Source organism: Anopheles gambiae, chromosome 3, assembly GCF_943734735.2.
Source record: "Anopheles gambiae chromosome 3, idAnoGambNW_F1_1, whole genome shotgun sequence".
Classification (NCBI taxonomy): Eukaryota; Metazoa; Arthropoda; class Insecta; order Diptera; family Culicidae; genus Anopheles; species Anopheles gambiae.
Genome location: NC_064602.1, coordinates 65,955,112 through 65,978,318, shown reverse-complemented (window position 1 = coordinate 65,978,318; position 23,207 = coordinate 65,955,112). Strand labels below are relative to the sequence as shown.

At 44.9% G+C, this 23,207-nt stretch overlaps 2 protein-coding genes across 4 annotated transcripts; one reads left to right on the top strand and one right to left on the bottom strand.

Moving 5' to 3' along the window:
* The first annotated feature begins 255 nt into the window (after window positions 1-255).
* LOC1269213 (transient-receptor-potential-like protein) lies at window positions 256-9,172 on the top strand. 2 transcript variants are annotated; one of them, XM_061662349.1, is made up of 9 exons: window positions 256-544; window positions 4,212-4,295; window positions 4,412-4,907; window positions 4,981-5,123; window positions 5,200-5,807; window positions 5,884-6,550; window positions 6,642-7,005; window positions 7,077-7,299; window positions 7,364-9,172. In XM_061662349.1, the coding sequence occupies exons 3-9, from the start codon at window positions 4,479-4,481 to the stop codon at window positions 8,884-8,886; spliced, it is 3,957 nt and encodes a 1,318-aa protein (XP_061518333.1). In that variant the 5' UTR covers window positions 256-544; window positions 4,212-4,295; window positions 4,412-4,478; the 3' UTR covers window positions 8,887-9,172. The 2 variants fall into 2 exon arrangements, with proteins under 2 accessions (XP_061518333.1, XP_061518334.1); XM_061662350.1 differs by lacking the exon at window positions 4,212-4,295.
* A 66-nt stretch (window positions 9,173-9,238) lies between these two features.
* LOC1269212 (uncharacterized) lies at window positions 9,239-22,758 on the bottom strand. Of its 2 annotated transcripts, XM_307826.5 has the most exons (3): window positions 21,426-22,758; window positions 20,863-21,332; window positions 9,239-12,283 (listed from the first exon to the last, which is right to left on the bottom strand). In XM_307826.5, exons 1-3 carry the CDS (start codon window positions 21,578-21,580, stop codon window positions 12,120-12,122), a joined length of 789 nt encoding a protein of 262 aa, XP_307826.4. In that variant the 5' UTR covers window positions 21,581-22,758; the 3' UTR covers window positions 9,239-12,119. The 2 variants fall into 2 exon arrangements, with proteins under 2 accessions (XP_307826.4, XP_061518341.1); XM_061662357.1 differs by lacking the exon at window positions 9,239-12,283 and having other exon boundaries at window positions 17,714-21,332.
* Window positions 22,759-23,207: the final 449 nt, after the last annotated feature.

Genomic DNA, 23,207 nt, shown 5'->3' with positions numbered 1-23,207 from the left:
TTGCTTCCACACCCAGTTATAATATTTTCCTCCCCTGCTGCAGCTCCAGCAGAAATCAAAGAACATAACTCGCCTGGGTACGGTTGTACCGGTGCATTAGCAGCAGGTGCGGATGCTTGTCAGAACCTTCCATCGCCACACTCACTAACAGGATTAGGCACACATTGCCACTGACTTCTCCGTTCCATGCCCGCGCCACCATGGAGGTTGCATGCTTTCTTTGCGCTAGGGCCAAATCTATAAAACACCGGACAACGTTGGCCGACCTTTTTGATGGCTTCTGTCTGTCACACCGTGAGCACAGAGTAGTTTGGTAGTTTGCGCCCAACGCTCGCTCGGCCTCGACCAGTGGACATCCCGTTCTGTTTTTCCCTCCTCATATTTCCTCATTCTCTATTTGCCTACCTGGAGTCTGTTTGTGTTCATTAGCGTGTTGAGGTGTGCAAGTGCTTGGTGATCAAACTTCTGGTGCAGATCGGCTGTGTCGGGCAGGAAAATTTTGCGAAACATATTGTGGAATCATCAGTTGCTGGTAGTTTAGCCGGTTCGTTGAGTATCATATTGCTTGGATTTGTAGTGTTAAGTTTACAGTAAAAAGATGATTTTATCCTCAGTCAGTGACGCGTTTGGTGAAGTGTAAATCATGTGCGGTGACCTGTGACAACTGCAAAGGAGATACAAATTATTTGATGCAAAGAACTGTAATACTAATTTTGCCAAATTTGTACTCAAATTTGCTAAAAACTTAACCGTCTTGTTTGCATCGCGCTGGACTACGTGCTCTTGTGATGTTTTCTTTGCGAATTCGTGTGTACGCCGTTACATCTTCCATTGTGAAGCTAAAAATACAACTTTCGTGTCGAAGAAGCGTGGCAAAATTAAATTAACACCACTTCTGTATTGACACTCCGATAAAGACGCAATTCGCCCATTCGCAACGAATTACCGCACTTGGTCAAATAGGATTCCGAACATATCATTGCCATAACACGTGCCTTTCTTTCCAGATTGATCGTTTATCTCGATCTAATAAGCGAGAAGTATGCTGATATTGTTCCTTAATTGGTTTAATGACGTTCTGGACTAATTGTTTGAGTATTTGCTTTACGCTTCATTTTGTATGCAGCAATACAGTACAGTGAATTTTGGATCCTTTTTCAGTGATCTTGAAAACGTGGAAAAAAATCTCTTTTGATCTGTCCGTAGCAGTATATCATCAATTCGATGATTTAATGTTTTATCATCCTATTGTGAATCGTTACCCACAGACTCTGTAGAAGTCAGCGTTGTCTGTATGAGACACCTTATTGTCGGATTTTTTTAATTTGCTAATAGTTGCTGTCATCTGCGAGATGATTTTATTCACTTTTTATAAAATTAGAGCTTCATTTCAACATGAAACTCTTGAGATGACTAATATATTCGTTAGCCATAAAAAAACTGTTTTTTATTCAGGAGCAACGGTTCAAAAAAGCCGTATTGCATACAAAAAGATGTAAAAATAAAAACAAACAGACCATTTTTTGATAATGTTTGCATAAAAAAACTGGATTTCATTTGCAAACTGTAGAAAATAAAACTAAGAGACACAATTTTCTTCCATGAACATCTTGTGAAAGGTAATTATTTAAGCTTACTTGCAAAAATAAACCTTCGATCTTTGATAGATTTATTTTGGCGAGCTGCCTTTCGTCATTTATACGGAATTTTCGCCATGGTGGACGAGGACATGCAGGCTTGTTTTTAAGATCTACTTCGTTGTTTATCAGTTTATCCTCCTCAATTTTTGAGTCAAATTTGTTGGAGTAGAGCTAGGGCCATGTTGGTCAGCTGGGGGATGTTGGGCCGGTTCACGTACTAGGATGTCATATCGAAATTCACCTAAAATGGTCGCCATGAGGATTGGCGTCATTGCTTGCCGCTGTGATGCTTCTGAACGAAGATGCTTCACTTTGTTGGACTTCACGGTTAGCGTTCGGCTGATATAGGTGTCAAATTTTGTAGGTAGACTTATGGGATGTTATTATTGAAAGTGAAATTAACGTTTTGTTAGTGCGAGTTATGATAACCAATGAAAAATCCACCATTTCGTCCATTATTTTTTAATGCAAACTAAGGACCAAAAATAGTTTATGTTTTCAGATTGTCTTTGACAGAGAGTTTGAAGTTATTGTCTTCGAGGTTAATTGGAGCTCGGTTATTATAAGAGCAGTACCCGATACTTTATGTACACGGTCTTTTGGTAGTCGATGCCAACAAGATCTCAACGTTAGCTTTAAACACAACATTATGGGTTTGTTATAATCAGAACTACATACTCGTTTAGAGCTAAATCTACCAGTTGGATAACAGAATCCATTATTTATGCATCTATGGCCGGCCCCAAAATACAATCGTCTACTTGCACGACTTAACGACATGCGACGTATAATATAAATATAAAATCTATATAAAGATGAAAAATACATTATTTATAGCTTAGACGATAGCCAGAAACCGTTAACCGTGAAAAAGTGCCGAAGCAACCATGGCTGAAACATTTTACGCCTGAATGTATGTACTCAGCTGTCATCCTGTATGGTTCGTTGACTAGTGATGGGCACAATAGGCCTGCATCCGAATGTGGATTGATCCGAATCCAATTGCTTTCGGATTCGAATCCGGATCAACTCCGGAGTTTATGACGGGGGAGAGGGGAGTTGTTGCGTTTGAATAATTTCCTTTTTAAGTTCTTTTGTAGATTTCACCATCCTTTGTAAATTATTCATAATAATAAACTACATTTCTTAATTAGAATTACTTATTCTGCACTATACAGTGTTATTTTTTTTGTATGGTCTTCTCATCGAATATCATCGAATGTTATCGATTTAAACTTCCCGCTTCACGGTGCGACGCCATTTCGCAGGATTTCTGGTTGCACGGTATCAGTTCATGGCCACATCATGCATATTCTGTTCCTAATTTTTGTTAAGTATTTAGACTGATAAACAGAGAGTGGTCAGAACAAGATCTTCCAGTTCATCATATAGCGTTCTGGTCATACTCTAGATGTGCAAACATGCTGTAATTGTGGAATGGAAGTTATCTTGCGAATCAGATTGGTCCTGGTAAATGTTGACAGGATGTACCATATCAGGATGTTGTGTTGTGCAGTTATCTTCACGATTCTCAGCATGAACAGTGTCAGATATGGGTAGTTCACTATCCTTGTTGTTATTGAAACAGTGGTCGAAAACATAAAACATCATTTTTGTAACGTTTCCTAAAACAATCGTTTTTAAGACGATATTTTTAGGCTCGTATTTAAGAAGGTTTTTTTGTTCTGAAGATAGACGTTTTATGCTTGACTTTTTTTCAAAATTTTTCCAATAGCATTATAATTGTAAAATTTTCGTGGTAAATATTCTTCAGCACGAATGAGGTTTTAGAAAAACACGCTTTCATGAGCAAATGGATCGAGAAAAAACGCACGAAAAACATTATTTAACATGTACCACACACATATGCCTCAAACAATTACTACGACACTTCTCCTTCTGGAAATAGTTTTATATTGAATGATTGCTTATTATCAAAGCTCTTATTTGCCTGAGCGAAAATTAAAATCCTAGAAGTGTTCAATATTTACCGATTGCGATCTTGATTTCACATTAGCACCGAGAAACGCACCAGAAACATACATGATTTTACTCGTGAGGCGAGATTTTGCTCATTATGAAAGGTATTTGTTGAGCTATTAGGTTTGCTCGTTATGTGAAAAACTCGTAATAAGCGGTACTCGTCAGAAAAAATTATCATAAATTGTAATCAATATATTGCATAGCAACAAAGCATTTGGAGTGAAATATTAGTTTCAAACAGAATAAGAATTATTTAAAACATCGTTCAACATCGTATGTATTTATAAACCATTGAAAATAGAAAATAGCGCTCGATCAGGTTCTCGCCTGTTCAATTTCATTGTATTTATTAAGCTCCATACTTTTAACTACACACACACCGAATTTACATTACAATAAACTACAATCGGCAACTGAATACGTTTCCAATACAAAAATACATACGTAGTTACGCTTCAATGAAGGCAACATGTGGCCTGCGCAAATATGAGTAATTTACTTTTTCGTGTGTTGATCTTATTCATCTTATTCTTATTCATTCATAAGCAATTGTTTCTCTCATTTTCTCTCTCTCTCTCTCTAATTCAGTACTTAAAAGCGTAGTTGACCATACAATTCCATTCCATAAGCTAGTCTCCAAAGATTCGACATTCAGCGTCTAGCGGAGTGCAGGTAAAAAATCACTACTCGATCAGTCGTTTTTCTAGTCCTGAGTGTGCGTAGTGCTCACAGAATCTTTGATCTACCCAGTGTGTTTTATTGCTCTTTCTTCCCACCGCCCCTCACAGTGCTCTACGCCGATGTGTGCTCTGAACTAACTAGTCAACAACGTCAGCTTAAAAACCGCTCCACGCGATGGGAAACGAAAAGAAGGACCCCGGCGGGGTCGGCGTCCAGATCGAGTCACCGTCCCCGGTGCCGTCCGGTTGCGGTGGTTCGGCCGCCTTTAACATGATCACCAACATCAATCTGCCCGTGCCACTGTCGCTCGAGGAGAAAAAGTTCCTCCTCGCGGTGGAACGTGGCGATCTGGCGAGCGTCAAGCGGATCCTCCAACGGGCCCACCGGCGACGCAACGTGAACGTCAACTGTGTAGATTCGTTGGGGCGAGGGGCGCTGACGCTGGCCATCGAGAACGAAAATCTCGAGATGGTTGAACTGCTGGTGATCATGAATGTGGAGACGAAGGACGCCCTGCTGCTCGCGATCAACGCGGAGTTCGTCGAGGCCGTGGAGTTGCTGCTGGAGCACGAGGAGCTCATTCATAAGGATGGTGAACCTTACGTACGTTACTTGTTGGATCGCGGATTTAATCAATGGTCACACTTACCTCGGATCGTTTTTTTACTTTGCGCAGAGTTGGCAACGGGTGGATATTAACACAGCCATGTTCACGCCGGACGTTACACCGCTGATGCTGGCTGCCCACAAAAACAACTACGAGATCCTGAAGATTCTGCTCGATCGTGGCGCAACCTTACCGATGCCTCACGATGTCAAGTGAGTGGGGAGAGGGTTTAAGCTTTCGGGTCGTTTTGAAGCTTTCAACTTCCTTCCTTTTCTGCCCCCTACACAGATGTGGTTGCGATGAATGTATCCGTCGCTCGTCGGAAGATTCACTGCGCCACTCGTTGGCCCGTGTGAACGAGTACCGTGCGCTGGCAAGCCCGTCACTGATTGCGCTCAGCTCGCAGGATCCGCTGCTGACGGCGTTCCAGCTGTCCTGGGAGCTGCGCAATCTGGCCTTTGCCGAGCAGGAGTGCAAATCGCAGTATCTGGAGCTGCGCCACCAGTGTCAGAATTTCGCGGTGGAGCTGCTGGACCAGTCCCGCAGCTCGCAGGAGCTGGCCATCATTCTGAACTACGATCCGGAATCGCCGCCCTACATGGATGGCGATCACATGAAGCTGACCCGGCTGGAGCTTGCGATCGACTACAAGCAGAAGAAGTTTGTGGCCCATCCGAACATTCAGCAGCTGCTGGCGGCCATGTGGTACGAGGGTGTGCCCGGCTTCCGGCGCAAATCAGCCGTGGAGAAGATTGCCATCATCGTCCGTACCGCGGTACTGTTCCCGATCTACTGCATGCTCTACATGATTGCGCCGTCCTGCGAAACGTCCAAGTTTATGCGCAAACCGTTCATGAAGTTCTTGATCCATGCGTCGTCGTATCTGTTCTTCCTGTGTAAGTCATACGCGTCAACTAACACCTTGCTCTGTTCCTCCACTCATTCCGTTTTCCTTCCTCTGCAAATGCATAGTTTTGCTCATTCTCGTCTCGCAACGGGCGGAGGTGCAGGTGGTGCTCCTCTTCGGCACGGAGAGCATGAAGCGAGCGCTGCAGGAAGAGTTGGCCCGCCAGCGAGGCAACGGGCCAACGTACCTCGAGTGCCTCGTCGTCATCTACGTGATGGGCTTCATCTGGGAGGAGACGCAGGAAATTTTCAAGGAAGGCATCCGCAGCTACCTCCGCAACATGTGGAACTTTATCGACTTCTCGCGCAACTTCCTCTACTGCTGCGTGGCGCTGCTGCGCGTCGTCGCCTACATCCAGCAGACGTCGCAGATATCGGCCGACCCGAGCACGGCCTACATCGCGCGCGAACACTGGGACGACTTCGATCCGCAGCTGATCGCGGAGGGTCTGTTCGCGGCGGCCAACATCTTCTCCGCCCTGAAGCTGGTGCACCTGTTCTCGATCAATCCGCACCTGGGACCGTTGCAGATTTCGCTCGGCCGCATGGTGATCGATATTGTCAAGTTTTTCTTCATCTACTCGCTCGTGCTGTTTGCGTTCGCGTGCGGTTTGAACCAGCTGCTGTGGTATTTCGCTGATCTGGAGAAATCCAAGTGCTACAGCTTGAAGGGTGGCCTGCCGGATTGGGACAACCAGGGCGATGCCTGCATGAAATGGAGACGATTCGGAAAGTGAGGGCGTGATTCGTGAGGGAGATCTCAAACGATCGTTGGCATGCATTCACACGTTATTTTCTTTCATTTCTTCCCCCCTTCGTTACAGCTTGTTCGAGTCCTCGCAGTCACTGTTTTGGGCCAGCTTCGGTATGGTGGGGCTGGAAAACTTCGAGCTGCAGGGCATCAAGTCATACACGCGCTTCTGGGGCCTGCTCATGTTCGGTTCGTACAGTGTGATCAATGTGATCGTACTGCTGAACCTGCTCATCGCCATGATGTCCAACTCGTACGCGATGATCGACGAGCACTCCGACACGGAGTGGAAGTTTGCCCGGACGCGCCTCTGGATGAGCTACTTTGAGGAGAGTTCCACGCTGCCGCCACCGTTCAACATCTTCCCGAACATGAAGCACGTGATGCGCCTCTTCGGCAAGAAGAAGAAGCGTGATCTCAAGCGTGAATCGACCATTGTAAGAAGTCCTATCCACCCCCTTCCATCCGAATGAATAATTGTTTTGTTGTACTCCCCACACAAACACAGCGTCGTAAGGAAGATAAGGAGCGGGCCGAACGGTACACCAACGTGATGCGGGCCCTTGTTTGGCGCTACGTCTCGGCAATGCATCGCCGCATGGAACAGGATGCAGTCACCGAGGACGACATCAACGAGGTCAAGACGGAGATCTCCGCCATGCGCTACGAGCTGTTGGACATTTTCGAGAAGAACGGCATGGATGTGTCCGCTGTTGATCGCAAGGAGAAGGGTAAGTTGTTGTCCCGATTGCATTCCGATAACAGGACACCTGATGTGCTTTGCTCGTCTTGCAGCCGTGTTGGCGAAGCGTATGAAGATCTGGGAGCGCCGGCTCATGAAGGACTTCCAGGTTGCGCCGGTAGAGATGACCGAGCAGGAGGCCGAAGAGGAGGAGGAGGAGGACGCGAATCCTCTCGCCCGGTTCCGGCGGGTCGCCAAGAAGGTGGCCAACAATACGACCTCCGCCAAGTGGGGCCAGGTAATGACCGGTGTCGGCGTGGAGATAAACACGCAAATCGGTCGCTGTCGCAATCGGGACAGCTTCCGCCAGCAGCAGCAGCTCCAGAAGGCCATGGCCGAGGCGCGCCGTCTGGTGGAGCGCAGTCCGTTGCCCCGCTCGCGCAGCGCTTCGCCCGGCATCGAAGCCTACGCCGACGAGACGACGACCACGCTGCTGAACCTGCTGAGCCAGCTGGCCGAGGAGGGTGACGCGTCGCCCGGTAACACCCTCAACCTGCACGACGCGAAGAGCGGTGCGGCCACGCCGCTGAACATGCTCACCGCGCAGCTGCAGGCCGCCCTCAGCAAGACACCGTCGCCGCGCATGGGCAAATCGCCGAAGCCGGCCGGCGGTGGGCTCAGCGTAGCGACCGGCGGTGGTCGCTCACGCTCGCCCGGCGGCCTATCGCGGCTCGAGGGCCCATCGGTGGCCAGCAAATCGCCGCTCGCGTCCATCGCCGGCAGCAAATCACCTTCTCCGGACGGCACACCGGCGCCGGAGAAGAAGAACAACCTTCAGGTGAAGTCACCGCCCCCTCCGCCCATCATGTCGCCACCGCCTTGCAAGTCCCCTCCGCCGTCCACGGTGCAGTCACCTCCGCCGCCGATCCTGCAGTCGCCGCCGCCGACCATCCACATCACGCGTACCGAGTCGCAGCTGGTGAAGAAGCAATCCGGCTCGAAGGATAGCAACGAGTGCGAGGAGGAAACGGGTGCTCCGTCCTCACCTCCCCCAGCGGCGGAAGTGCCAACCGTCGTGCACAGTGACGATCCGGATCCGCTCGTGTCGGGCGTTAACTCGCCGCCGAAGGTTATCAAGCGCAAGGCGCCGGCACCGGTTCCGGCCGCGTCCACCGGGGAGGACATTGCTGTGGCACGCCCGGTTGCTGTGAAACCGCAGCCCGGGCAGGGTATGCTCCCACCGCCACCGTCGAAGGAGGACGGTGGTGCCGCCCCTGCCGGCACCATCATTCCAACCTTAAGCACCACACCGGCAACGCCGCTTCCCTCCCACAAGGCCGTTGCTGCTCCCAGACCACCGTCACCGTCGGCGCCTCCAATAGTAGCTTCGCCGCCACCAACCGTCGCGAGCCCACCGCTGGTGCCGCTCATCAAAACCGAGCTAATGGCCGACGGTGAATCATCGGAAGCGGGCAAGAGTTGCTCGATCGGCAGCAAGGAGAGCCTGATCGTTGGCGGAGGCGACGCGTCGGCCGATGCGGCCCGGGCCGCCTCCTCGCCGGTCTGTCTTCGTCCGTACCGCAAGGTGGACGATGTGACCACCATCAAGCGTCAGCCGAAGAGTGGTTGGCTGTAAACGAACCGGGCCGATGACCTGGGGGCGTGGAAGGCAGCTTCGTTGTGTGATACTCGCATGAGGTGGTGGTGATAATGATAACCTAAAAAAATACAAATAGAATTTGAATCAGCAGATGCACTTAACAATTCCAACTAACTAAACGAAAAAAGGCTTAGCATCTGCAGACAAGAAAAAGCTTTTCCACGTGAAACCTATGTTTGTTGTATTTGAAATTTACCAAATGAATAAAACAAAAAACTGACTAAAGGCATCCTTTTGCAATGAGAGAGGGCCGCCAACCAAACGATCGAACTTTTCTCTAGCAAACGTCATCATGAGCTTCCAACACACCGAAAGCACCGTATATATGTTCTTTTGTTTCCAATATGGGTTGTATATATTTTTATTTCTGTTTTCCGTTGGACATCGTGCATCGGTGCCGATTTGTTCCACTAGATACAAATAGATTTAGATTAGTGATTTCCCGCACTGCCGCCGCTTTGCCTTTGGAAGGACCACCAACTGAACCAAGGGTACAATGAGTATACGGCTCGGCGAAAAATTGAAACCTCTTTCACTGTTGCCCTATCATATTGCACATTGCCTGGTTGCGGATCGTGGTTCCTTCGCCAACGTTTATCCCCATTCTCGCTAATATTCACCACGGTTAAGCTTCCTATCCTGACGTCTCTCTGTTGCTTGCGGAATAGTATTAATGTATCTGATTTTATATCTTTAACATGAAGCAGGTCTCTTTTATAAAGAGCAAGTATATTGTTTGTGTACGAGTTGTAACTGTCACCCTGTCTATTGATAGCTTTTATGTTTAGCTCATATTATAAATCATTTTAATGTTTCAAGTTGGGCGGGGATAATGTATGCAGGATAATGTTTTGTAATTGTGATTGTTGTATGTTGATTTCGCAGTTTTCGCTTTCTCTCATCGCACATCGCACCGCCTCTATCTCGTGGCAATTGGGTTAGATATTTTCTATCGCTTGTCTTTACACGTTTCTTAGCACATATCTAACAGGAGATCAAACGGTTCCGAATTGCTTGCAATCCTAGACTCTCGCGCGCGCGCGCCCATCTAAGGACCAATACTCGCAACAGAACAATACACTAAAACAAAATTAAGGATAAGGAAAGGGTGGGTACTGTTTACAAATCAGGCTCGGCATTGTAGCATTGAGTTTAGCGCGCAAATTTGTTTCGCTCAGAAGGCGTACTAGCTACGCTTCTATACATTCGTGGGTTCCTGACATCGTTTGCTTCCTTTGTATAAACACATCGTTTAGTGTTCCCTAAAACAAATCAGAGGTTTCCTAATTTTATGAACTTTCTTTGAGAAAATATATCTTCTACGGTATAAATTATTAATTTTGGGTAAGAAATCACTAGGTGTGATAGAGTGAAGGAAAAGGAGAGTTTACTGTTTATCTTTATATTGCTATTGCATTTTTCGCTATTTTGTTGTGTCGTTTGCGGATATATGTTGTTACTTTTTGTATTGTTTTCTTCTTTTTGTAGTTTGCTCTCCAAGACGATCTTTTCAACGCTTATCATTACTGCCCACTCTTGCTATTCGACTATGGTAACGATAAATGTTGTTTCACCCTATGTTGGTTCCCGACAGAATACTCTTTTCCAATGCTTTGGGCTTCGATAGAAAAAGGAACGATTTGATTTATCCTGTAACTCAGATCAATCAAATCGTGCCTTTTGTTGTGCGCACCCTCGCATCATAAACGTAAATGTTTTCCGAATTTTACACCATTTTCCACTCTCGATTTGGCACGAGAAGTTACATACTAGTGTTCTGTTAGCTTGCTCCTCCTTAAATCATACTTAGGCGTTTAGACGAAGAATTATTATATCATACAAAATACCCGCTCGACGATGTGGGATTCTTTTTATAGTTTGAAGCACATTCGTTGAGAAAATAAAAGAATAATGAAAAAGACTAGGAAAGTAAAGAAAGCAGAGAAACGCCTGTGCTAAAAACATTTATCATTAACTAACGCATTATCACAAGTGTTTGTGTGTGTGTCTGTGTGTATCCGTGAAAACAACGTTACTTCTTGCATATGCGTTAGTATGAGATCACTTTTCCAACATGCGAATGTTGCAGATCTGGTCTAACTTTAATGTTAAGAGTATATTTTCGAACGTTCCGTGCTGTATTTTAAACTAATATTAAAAAAAATCGTTTCCGCCTAAACCGAACAATCAACACATTTATGGTTAATATAATGGTTTAAGCTCTGGAAACGATTTCCCTTAAGATAGCATTATAAATCGTGCTTATTTTTTTACAACGTAAAAGAACAATGTAATACAACATTCCCTTCTGAGGTCATTCATTCGTGTTCCTATTCAATTGCACAACCTTGTATACTGTTTCATTGTCAAGCTTCCTTCAAGCGATAGATCAGACACCGGAAGACGCAAAACAATTTATTTTGTAAGTTGTTTTCCATCTCCTGTGTCTACGGATTGATCCATCGGTCATTGAAAGCTTGAATAAATCAATTAAACAGCGTACGATGCTTGTTGCCTCCCTACAGCTTTTTCAAATTTCTTATGAATGTTTAATTTATTTATAATTTGTGAACTCAAATATAGTACTTATTCAAAAAATAAAACTAATAATATGTACATACACATAAATATACAATTACAAAAATAAAAAAATCTGAGAGATACTTCTTGCAATAAAAAGTAACCACAGACCAACGAAAAGAGAAGTATTGCGGGGGTTGTGTGTTTATACGATCAAACTGGTTAACTTACAAGAATTACTATAGTTATGGATTTCGAAAGAATGCAATATGAACATTGCAATTAACCCCAACTAACGTAAATATCAAAATTCTGGTGTAAATATGGTTCGAAAAATATAAGAAAAGCCAAAAACAACTATACCAAATAAAAGGTACCGCTGCTGTCCTTGGTTGCTGCAAACACGGAACACAAAGCGTTTCCTAGCTCACATTTGAAGAGTTACTAAGAGTAAAAAAAGATAACTGTTACGACTATTGACAGACAGTACGGTTTCCGGGAGCGCTCGCGCACTTTTGCCAGAAAGTAATGTGAAGCAAATATACCCTATATTCCGACACTGTCGCATTACACTGACGTCGCCGCCGTACAGTCGTGGAATAGTGTCCGCTGGGTGCTGTTGTGGAGGAAAGTAACGTGTTTCGATGGTCCAGAGGTTTCTCTCATGTCAGATGGCACACTGAAGTGTTTTAGTTTGCTGTCGATGCAGAAGCCTCCTGCGGACCACCGGCAGCACCATCACCATTCTCGGACGACGAGGAAGAAGCACCCATCATCATGCGTACCTTTTTGGCGGAAATTTTCTCCACCGCAACAGTAGACGACAGGCGACGCTTGCGTTCTTTCAAAAATTCTGAAAAGAGACAAACACAATGATATGTTAGATATGCGGGCTACACATTAAAGAACACATTTAAAATTATTTTTTGAATAAAGCAGTGGTTCGGTATGGAATGATAAACAATTTCCTCCCTTGATCTATCCTTAGGATGAAAACTGAATACGATTGACGACCGCAGAACAAATACGAAAAAAAGGTCATCGAAAAGATCACCAACGACGACGATCTAGCTACGTGTCGGATCGTGTTGGCCGGATTGCAGAGGGCCGGTCAAACCACCACCGGTCAATAAGTAGACGAAAATAGCGAAAAGACAAGCAACCACACGAAGAACGCTTATCAAATTGAAACGATCCCGGGAGAGCGAAGCGTTTGAAAACAAGCCAGTTTGAACAGATAAGACACAGTAGTCGGCAATCGCTCGCGTAAGGGGAGCGGACTCTAATTCTAAGTTGCTGTAGAAAGCGATAGAGACAATCAAGACCATAAACAATTTGCTACGGCCTTTCAATGCGATTCGGTTGTGCCGTTTTGTGCCTTTACTAGAGTACATGGCGAACTTGAAATGAATCATACGACAGACAGACTGACTACACACGCTGTGGTAGACAAAGCTTCTCTCATCTCTCCCTCTCTGATGTAGCGTACCTTCGCGTCTCATACTGTGCGGACTACATTTATCTAAGCATTAGCGTCGCTCTAACAAACAAATTCAATCCCTACTAGAGACAAAAGCGATGTTTGCTATTTTTGAAGATATAACAGCCTTTTTAGAACCCAATTAAAGTGAAAAGGGACTTGACAACCGGCGTTTCGACCATAACTGACCGCAACGAATCGTTTGTGTCCGGCATAGAAAGCAAGCAAAATACGATGCAGATGCATCCTTCAGGACCACAAAAGCGCTATCAAAACGCGCGCGCTCAAACGCTTAACGAGCTTCAAAGTGACCGTTACTAATGTTTCGAAAAATTCCTGTTTCGCACAAAACCCATATTCACCGCTCCCGAGCGCAAACAGATGGTAAAGTAGGCTCTGCACGCTCGATTAACCATCTTATCCTGTCGTCGTCCCCGTCGAAACACACCACAAAACACTCTCTGGCTGGGCAGCATTTATCTGGCGTGCATTTCGGAACCATTTTTGACAGGAACCACCCGAACCGAAACATAATTTATGCACCGTATGTAGGCGCTGGCCGAGCTAATTTCAACGACAACATCACCACAACAACGTCAGCGCGTAAAGGCCAAAAACCGCTGTTACGGTAAAGCTTCGATGCACTTCTCTCATCTTTTATTCATTTATTGCTCATTTTTAGCCCGTGTACGAATGAACAAGAACCGATAAACCACATGATCGACAGGAAAGATACAAAAGATACCTCACCCAACGCACGTGGCCTACGGTATGGTACGTTGCGGATCATATGGCGCCCGTGTGTAAAACGATTGTAGGCGGAATATTCGCTACCGGTTCCGGTTCTAGGCGTGACACACACAAAAAAAGGAATTTTAAACCCGGCATAATGGGCACATGCCATTTCCAGCAGCGCGTAGTGTGAGTAATTTATTCAAATGTATGCACTACATTTCTTTTTTAAAAGCTTTTAAAACATTACCGGAACTCTGCAACGCCAGTACCCTAAAAATTCAATTTCACCTCACATCTGTTAGACACGCCAAACCTTTTTTGCTCGAAAGGGCAAACGTCCTTCTATCTCTTGAACCACACACATATCAAAGATCACCGAAAGCGCGTGCCATTTTTCGACTTGTAAGCAGCAAGAAAAAAAACTCTTCAGCGGCACCACATCTGTTACGAAAAACACAACCAAAACACGGCCAGCCAGGTAATTGCCGAAACGAGGTGGTTTTGTTGATCGCCGAGTGAAACAGAATGACTCTCGTACGCATGCCTTGAAATGGCACAGCAGAACGATTGGAGGGATGAAAGAAGAAAAAAGCATCTGTTCCCTTTAAAAATTGCTTCGTAAGAGGCTTCCGTTTCTTCTTTTCACACGACACGGTCCAAGCCTAGACAGAGCGAGAGGAGAAAGTGTGTGTTGGGTCGGACTTGTTGATCCTCAGAGCCAGTGCTACCTGTGCGTTTTTGTCAAGCCTGTGTAACCTCCGTCAGGGAGGGTTTAGTCATTAAAAAGTCAGTCGAAAAGAAACTGGAACCAAAATCTTAATTCCATTAATAGTTGGCGCCTAACTTTGCCTATGCTATATGCGAACTCTGGCTGCGAAATAGTATTGGTAACATTGTGAAATCAAAACAAACCATCTAGACAAGCGCGTTGCGCGGCGATGATTGTAGCGAAGTTTGCGCGGGAAATCAAGAGTTGGAATTTCAAGGACAGCAACAGTTCCTCCAAACTCTCGATCAACAACGTGTTTAGAGGATTGGATCCTTCTATCACAGCATAACCTTTGCTATCTTATGCTGCCGTGTACGGTCCAATGAATTTGATTCTTCTTCTAGCAGACGCTTTGTGGGATAGCTTGTTCTTATCACAGCACGTTCTTTCCCTTACACCGTCTGATAAGCAGCACAGCGCAAACATATCGTATTCAAAATGGTAAATAGCCACCCGCTAGGCCTGCCGTGGTCTAATCGACAGAACGCGACGAGGCAGAGTGGCGTGTGTCGGGGTGTCACACCGTCAATGAGCACGAGCAGCATGAAGCAGATGTTCCACCCGCAAACACATTTGTGGTTTGTGTGTGGAGGAATTTAATTGCCACACAGCAAACAAGAGGCACTTCTTCCGCGACGCAGCACAACATAGGAGTACGTCGTCGTCGTCGAACGGCTGGAAGCTCAACAGTAGGTCATTCCTGACATGCTCAGTCTGGTTGACACTAAGTGGTTTATTTTGATTGGCATTAGAAGGGATATTATTAATGAAAATGATCCAACCGGTAGAGTTTGTTAGTGGATTACTACAATGTTCATAAATGTTTAAGATAAAAGTTATTTTATGCATAATCACACGAGCTTGTTGAACTGATCCTGATTTTTGATCGTCCGTCGGAAGCGATTGCAAAAAGAGCAGCAAAAACCAAGCTCCACAGTTCCAGGATCACGTTTGGACATGATTTTTTATTCCTTTCGCAACGCCACTCTCCCGGCAGGTCCATTGTCGTGCATCGGGCGTCACCTATCTCGAACAAGGCACGACACTACGAGGCCGGTACGGACGCGCCGTGGAGCACACGCCAAAACGTGTATCTTTGCAACCTCCCGTTAGACAGGATGAAACGTGTTTACGCTTGCGTCGCGTAAAGTAACTGTGTTCGCGCGTTGACTCAGCCAAAATAGCAACCCCAAAGGGCAGCAAAAGAGGATGGTAGCCATGCTGCCCGGGTGAGTAGGGGTAAAAACAAGTGAAACGATAGGAGTCTGTCTTTCTTGAATCAGGCAGCGGTAGGCGGGTAAAAAGGAAATCAACCACAGGGTAGGCGTCTCCCGTAGGGGTTGTTTTGCAGCGAAACACAGGTCGCAACAAACAAACCAACCAGTGCACCCGACCAACACAGATGATGATGAAATTGACCAAAATCCACCTGGCAGACGACAGGCAAACCCTTTGCTTCGATTATTTACCCACACTCCGGGTACAGCCCTCGCCGTTGAGACCCTTCAAGACCCAGTCTTTGGCCCATTGTATGTGTTCCTTCTTCATTACGGGCGCGTTACTCAGCACACCTTTTGCGAAGCACTTTTAAATTTCGTACAAACATCTCGCGACGTAAACAACACAACAGATCCGCGTGAGGAAGAGAAAGCTTGCCAAAAGGGTGCAAAAGATAAAGAATACACACAAAAAAGCAGGTCACGGCGGCAGCGGAAGAGAATGAAGACTAGTATCGGGCAAATGAAACACTTAATGTTCCAGAATAATGTTAACAAAGTGAATGGTAAGCAAAAAAATTGTTCTAAATTAGTCGATCCATTGATTTATAAATCTCTTAATCCATCCTTCAATGTAAGCAGTACACAGTGCCATTATTTAAGAATTAAAAAAAATCATTTATGTTTTTCAATCGATCAAAAACATTCGATTTTTAGCATCACAAAAATAATAGTTTATCATAAAAAATAGTTTAAAAATAGTTACTGTTAAGAGTGATGTATCTTTTTCTTCAAAATCAGAACAGAAAAATAAACAAAAATAAGCTCCCCAAAACAACCAAAAATGGAACGAAAAAGGTGAAAGAACAAATCGTACAACACAAGCGAGAAAGAGAACATAAGAAATAAAACTGTACATCACTCCACAAAAACAAAACACACTAGCAACACGCAAGAGCGAATGGTAAAACAACAACTACCACCATCATCACACAGCCTGATTGCACTGTGCGCAGCGGCACCAGCATAAGACCAATTTTCTTCAGTTGAACTTTCATCGAAAAGTGCATCGCTGCAGTGCGTCGCGGCCGCAGAAAACCCGTTCGTCGGTTTATGTTCTGCTGCCAACTGCCGCGGTGATCGATGGGGAAGGGATGATGATGAAAGCATAAAAACAGCAGCACCAGTACTACGAACCTCGATCAAGAAGGAAGAAAATCCCCTATTTCCCTTCCTGCCGCTACCGATCACACCGGGGCAAGTGATCAAAAATTGTAAAAAAGAAGGAACTCGTTTCAATGCAGTACAAAACAAACGTCGCTTCCTCGCCGTGTTTCTGGTTTCCACCGTGACACTCCCGGGCGAAGGATTTATCTTTGGCTGGAAGACATTAAAAAAACGATGCTACAAAGGTAAGAGGAAAGATCTTTCCATGACTGCTGCTGCCTGATGGCGAAATTCGGTAGTTCGTGTACAAGAGCGTTACACCCCGGACGCCACGATCACTCGCGATCGTTAAATTGTGCCCTCGGGATGGACCCACTATCGTTCGCTGTGGAGCAGCAGCAGCAGGCACACACACAGCACGGACGCAGTAAAAGCGGAAAAACACACGCCAGAAAAATAATAATAATTTCATATTGCTGCTACCACGTACAATCTCGCTTTACGGGTGAGCCCGCGAGAGAAGATAAATAAATTGTACATCGAATGGCAAAACCAAAAAAAAAAACAAGACAAAATAAGGACGGACGAAAGGATGTGCTTTCGTTCAGCGTACGGCAGGTCTACAACCTTTGTCCAGGTGTCCACCACGGCCCAACAGCGGAAGGCAGCGGCAATCCGGTAGCGGTTTTGCTTGACGAATTAATGCAACGGACGCTTTGTTTTGTTCGATTATTCGAAAACAAATGGGGGAATAAAACGGGATGTGATAAAATGCATACGATCGGTTGACCTCCATATTATGGAACGGAATTATCCAAGCTTATCAAGCTTTACGTTTAAATTAGCAAAGAAACGTTATTTTATTACAGGTTTTTTTTGGTTCGATTATTTTGCATAGCAAAAGGCCGAAAGTAATTTAATTTGAGAATTCAACGAACATGAATTGTGTTGTTTTGCGGTTTCTTTTAAGCTATTATACCTTAAAACTATTATTATCCGCCATAGGTAAACCATACTACTAGCAATTAAATACCGACCAACAATACAAAAAGCCCTTTATTCCACATTGCAATTACGTGGAGCAAATCACCCTAAACAGTGTGATTAAAAACGTTTTCTTTTTGTTAATGAAAATACGCACAGACGGAATGTTGGACAGGAATACCCTTTTTGGAGTTGCATATCCTCAAATAGAAGGCACATAACATCCGGAACTGCACACGGTTCAAAGCACAATGGGGCTGGGATCGCTCAATAAAAAATACCGTTCTTTGATTTTGCCTGTGTTTGAAACGTTAGTCCCACAATAGCGCACACCATGCAGCAGCACCCAACGCTGCGGGATTTTGAGGTTGAAATACCGTACTACACAACGGGCGCAGCCCCCGTACAGTGCCTTTCTTACTCAATATACACCTTTAGCTGCTAGGGACCCCTGCTGGTAGCAAAATGACCTTTCCGACCGATGATTCTTTTCACATCCTAGAACGAGTATCGATTTCAAGAGAGGGATGATGGGTTTGCATTATTTCTCCAATTTAGACGTAATTGCAGCAACCGTAGGGAAACAGGAGAAACCCCTGAAAATTTTACTCGAGATTTAACCAAACATGTTTCGGTGTAGAAAACAAGCAAAAAAAGAAACCCCGGAAGGGACACCACATGCCATCTATTACGACGAACGGGCAACACGTGTGCACTTTCTTTCTTCCGGTTCGGAAGGTAAAAACTAATTTGCAAAAAATACCAAACAACTACCGGAAACATTGACCATGGATGACCTAGATAAGGAGAAGAAAAGGTAAGGATAGCTTATCCTATCTTTTTTAACATGTTTACCATAAGAGGCTAGGGTTTGGTGCATCATCAATTAGCTAACGGAATGTCCCGTATCCGGTCGCGATAGGAGAGTTTTAAAAACATAAATTCCAAACCATTGGTTGAAACACAGGTTGAAAAGGTCAGCAATAGTTTAAAACAACGAAAAAATGCTAAGAATTATGCTTAGACATTTGGGCTACATCAGAAACCTAGCTTATTAAAATCATTCCATCAACTTGGTGAATAGTAATTGAAGTTATTATCCGTACAAAAAATGTTCCACCGATTAAGCCATGCTGAAAATGATCGCTTCAGCTTCATGCAACCATAACAAACACACAATTGTACGTTTTATTTTAGTTGAAGAACCCGTGAAATATCTCCCATCGCAACTGCACACTAATTACACCAAGAACACTGGGGCAAAAGGGTGGCGGCCCCCCATTCTCCGACGAGGGAAACATATGGAGCATTAAAATCGCGACTGGAACAAGCTACAATTGTATAATTACACCTCAACGCAAGTGCACGAAGCGCGAAAAACAGAAAAGAATTACTCTTAGGACGGCTGTAGCTGTAAGACGAGCTCAATTAAGTACATTCGAAAAATGTTTCTGCTAACCGTGAAAGGTGCAGCAATTTCTTCTGTTTCTGTTCAAAAATCAAGAAGCATAGATCATCCAAAAGAGCAGCATAACTGTCATGCAGGCGAGCAGAAACATCCTACGCGTGAGGCGAGGTTCTTGAAGAAGCCCAAAAGAACAAAGGCAGACAGTAATAACGACCTTTTCTTCTCCCCCCGCTTCTTCTATCTGTCTTAGTAAGAGCTAACAAAAAAAACCCTCGAGAAGGAACCCCTCTGCTGAGGCTAAACGAGGGTGTGTAATATGGAAAATAGATCCGAAACAATGGGGATCTGTGCGCGATCGTTCCATGCATTTCCGTGTCCCCTTTCTTTCTCTCTGCTTTCCGTTCGCGCAGAGGAGCATGACACGGGCGTACACGCGCTGCGTTGCCGAGCAGATGTCGAGAATATCGTAAGGGAAATGAAAACGGAACATACATGTCTCGTCGGTGGTTTGTGTTTTAGAACGGCTGGCTGGCCGGTCAAAAGACAACAGTGTGAGTGGCCAAACCAAAAAACCGTTGGAAAAAGCGACGAACCATAAAACACACTCGAGGCTCCGCACATGCGCTTTTATTGGAGGTTGCCGCTGCTTGTTGGTTTGATAACAGGAAAGCAAAACAACACGGAACGAGATCATACACACATATCATGCGTATTGACCCCTTCTGGAGGTTCCACACAGTGATCATATGTTCGATGAGGTCAGTAAAACGAATTCATTATTTCACGCTGCACCTTCTTTTACGTCGCAGGAAGAGAGAAGGATAGGATAAAAAGGGTAGCAATACACAATCTTAAGATTGCTGCCTTGCCACGAAGGATATATTTTTGTGCACCCCCGCGGAACGTATTATGTATTTTTCTGGTTTTTAATAAGTTCAACGGTTACGATTCATTTTTTTCATCCTTTCTCTGAGAAAGTATACTTTGCTTCGTTTCTTTTAGGGGAAGATTTTAAACACCTGGGTGTCAGTAACCTTAAGGCTTTAGGGAAGGAATAATCGATTTTCTGGAACAAACGTATTTTTTTTTTGTTCCGGGCAAATTGATGAAGATTCCCACACGATTTAGGGTAAATGTGCCATACTGTGTGCGTGTAATTGAGAACGTTTATATTGGCTTTTTAGTTCGTTCAAGCAGTAAATTAAACACTTGGGCAAATTGTCTTCACTCCGGTGAAACCAGGGAACAGAAAGCAGATCGATTCTTACCACAAGTAAAAAAACCATTGCTTAGTGAAGGTTCCATTTCACCTCTTTAGCAAATTGATACTCTTATTGCTAATTATTGACACAGAAAGAGATACAAATTCTTTCACCTTCCCATCATAAAAAGGGGAAAAAGCAATTCCCGACCAGTCAGCATCAACCGTGCACACCAAGTGTTAATTGGCGGTCATTAAAAATAATCAATAAGGCGTGAAGTAACGTTAACAGAATGCATTCCCGATGGTACGATTTTGATTTTGTATATTTTTTTTTCAGGGCGAAAGTTCCAATAATTAGCTTTGTTTTAATTATTGTTACCAATGCACCCATACATAAGGGCGGAAAATGGGCAAGTATACAAAAGGAAGGAAACGTATCCAAGGACCCAGCAGTAAGCACAAACTCACCTGTAATCTGTGGCTGTCGCAATTTCGAACCCTTCGAGGACGACGGTTTTGGCGACTGGCTGCGCGCCGCGCACTTCTTCTTGGGCGAGCTGGGCATTATCGGGTAGGTCTGGACCGATTCCTGCTCTTCCTCCTCCTCTTCGGCAGGTGACAATGACGAGAGCGTACCATCGAGAGACTCCACACTGCTGCCCCGGTTTGCACGTTCCGCCCGCTGGTCCATCAGTTCGTCCGACGAAAGGATGTCGACCGAGCTGCTGCTGGTGCTGCTACTGCTACGCTCCAGTCCCGCCGGTCGCCTAGTGCCCGGTATCACGTGTGCGGCCTGCGTCAACGTGACCACCGGCACACGGTTCGTTCCCACCGGTTCCCACTGCAGCGGACCGTCCAGGGGCTTTTCGAGGTTGAAGTTGAAGTTCCATTTCTTCCGCTTTTCCTCGCTCGCCTTTTGCATTTGACTTTTGTAGTAACTGCGGATAAGATGGAACAAAAAGGGTATTTAGCAACATGAGCAATGGTAGAAAGGGATTAAATAAACATATTCCGTTGTAAAGTACACTTACTCCATGAATGCTTTCGGTTCGACCGAACCGAACAAATTGCGCTTGGTGCGGTTCAGCAGGCTTTTGGCCGGCGACAGTCGTTTGTAGTTTTTGATCGGCGGCACCGGGGAATAGTGCAGCCGCTCGATCGTCTGGTTGTACACCTGTGCACCCATTTTACTAATTGCTTGTGAATATTGCTTCGCGCACACACCACCACGGGAGGCACAATGAAAATGCACGCACGCTTGTTTTGCAAATGTTTTCGGCTTGCTGCTGCTGGTCTGTTTGTATACACACGCGCACTGCTTCTGCTTCTTTCACTTGTCAATCTGACAAGCCCCGCACAGCGATTCGAGACGGGTCGCGAATCCCTTGTTTTTTGCTAAGATGGCGTCGTGCGTTCGGGGCACAAATAAAACCTTCACTGCGTCGTTCACAGTCATTCACCCGTGATTGCACCCGTTTCGATCGGCACAATTTAATCGGCAGAGTTTCCGTACTTTCTAACACCCTTCCGAGACGGTCGTCAAATTTTCAACACGCCCTTTTCATACTTTTTGTATAAAATAGAACGCGATTGCATCGCTCCCTTTATCGTTCGCTTTCGACACACGCACTGCGGCGATCGCACTCATACACGCATACACACGGGTGCGCACTGTTCTTTGTTGCCACCACTACTACCACACAACCGTACACCAGCGATTTTCGATGGCCCTTTCCACGCTACTCACGCAAGCGCACGGGCATGTGTTTGTGTGTGCGGGGTTTTGTCGTCTCTTTATTTTTCAAGCAAGCTTCAATTTTGAGGTTATGATGGGTAACCTCGTAACGGGCGTAACCTGTTTATAGTTTGCGTAGACACTGACGTTTATGGCTTGCGTTGTTGTATTTTCACTCACTTGTGGTGTAAGCTGTTTGTTGAAAATCTTGCCCTTTTGCAACAATTTTCGTCACAAAATAGCCGCGCAACTTACAACAAGAACGGAGCCAGTATATTAACTCTTTCGAACACACACAAAGAAGCGTACCCTTTTAGCGAGATTTTACACACGCGTCGGTTTCACCAGCGGGAAGGCCTTTGCCTTGCCGTTTTAAAACCACGGTAAATTTTACTTCACCAAAACGATGTTCCCTTGCTGCTAGTTAACTACCACCAAGTCACTGATATTTTACACCAACCAGGTCGGATATTGCGATGGGGGAAATACGCACAACAGCGAGAGCTCGATCGAGACCGAACTGTACTCGCCGAAGTTTTCAACAGTAATGCGGTGCGTTATAGGCGTTACATGCGATGCTAGCGGAGGTTCGCTTGCTTTCGTACACAGTCCACACGCACACACAGTATCAATTGAAAGAACATGCTCGCATGTGTGTATGTGTGCGTGACGGTAGAGGGGAGTTTTAAACATTAGAGACATGGTGAAGAAAGGTATTGAAATTGAGCGTATCACACACAGGTAAATATCGTTACTAAAAAAATATTTTTTTATCTAGAATTTATGGGAAATTTTTCCATAGTTTGGAATATTGATCATATTTTCCGTGATGTTTACGTTTATTTTAATTGTTTTTTTCTTTCATACACATAACTCGTATTCGTTCTACGTATATTTCGAAATAAGTATATTTTGGAATAACGTTTAGTGACTTGTATAAAATGTTTTTTTTTTTCTTCGAAAGCCGAAATCTGAGATATTGATATATTAAGTAAACTGTTCAGATATGTTTTGTCACAAATTCATCATATAAAATAAAGATGATAATCATACAAAACAAAAATGTGTAAAAGTTTAA

Bases quoted from the DNA above. Each gene is read 5' to 3' on its own strand.
- LOC1269213 (XM_061662350.1), top strand. From the start codon at position 4,479: ATGGGAAACGAAAAGAAGGACCCCGGCGGGGTCGGCGTCCAGATCGAG. The intron at 5,124-5,199 runs GTGAGTGGGGAG...CCCCCTACACAG, and splicing joins CCGATGCCTCACGATGTCAA to ATGTGGTTGCGATGAATGTA. The intron at 7,300-7,363 runs GTAAGTTGTTGT...CTCGTCTTGCAG, and splicing joins TGTTGATCGCAAGGAGAAGG to CCGTGTTGGCGAAGCGTATG.
- LOC1269212 (XM_061662357.1), bottom strand. From the start codon at position 21,580: ATGGGTGCACAGGTGTACAACCAGACGATCGAGCGGCTGCACTATTCC. The intron at 21,333-21,425 runs GTAAGTGTACTT...TCTTATCCGCAG, and splicing joins GAACCGAAAGCATTCATGGA to TTACTACAAAAGTCAAATGC.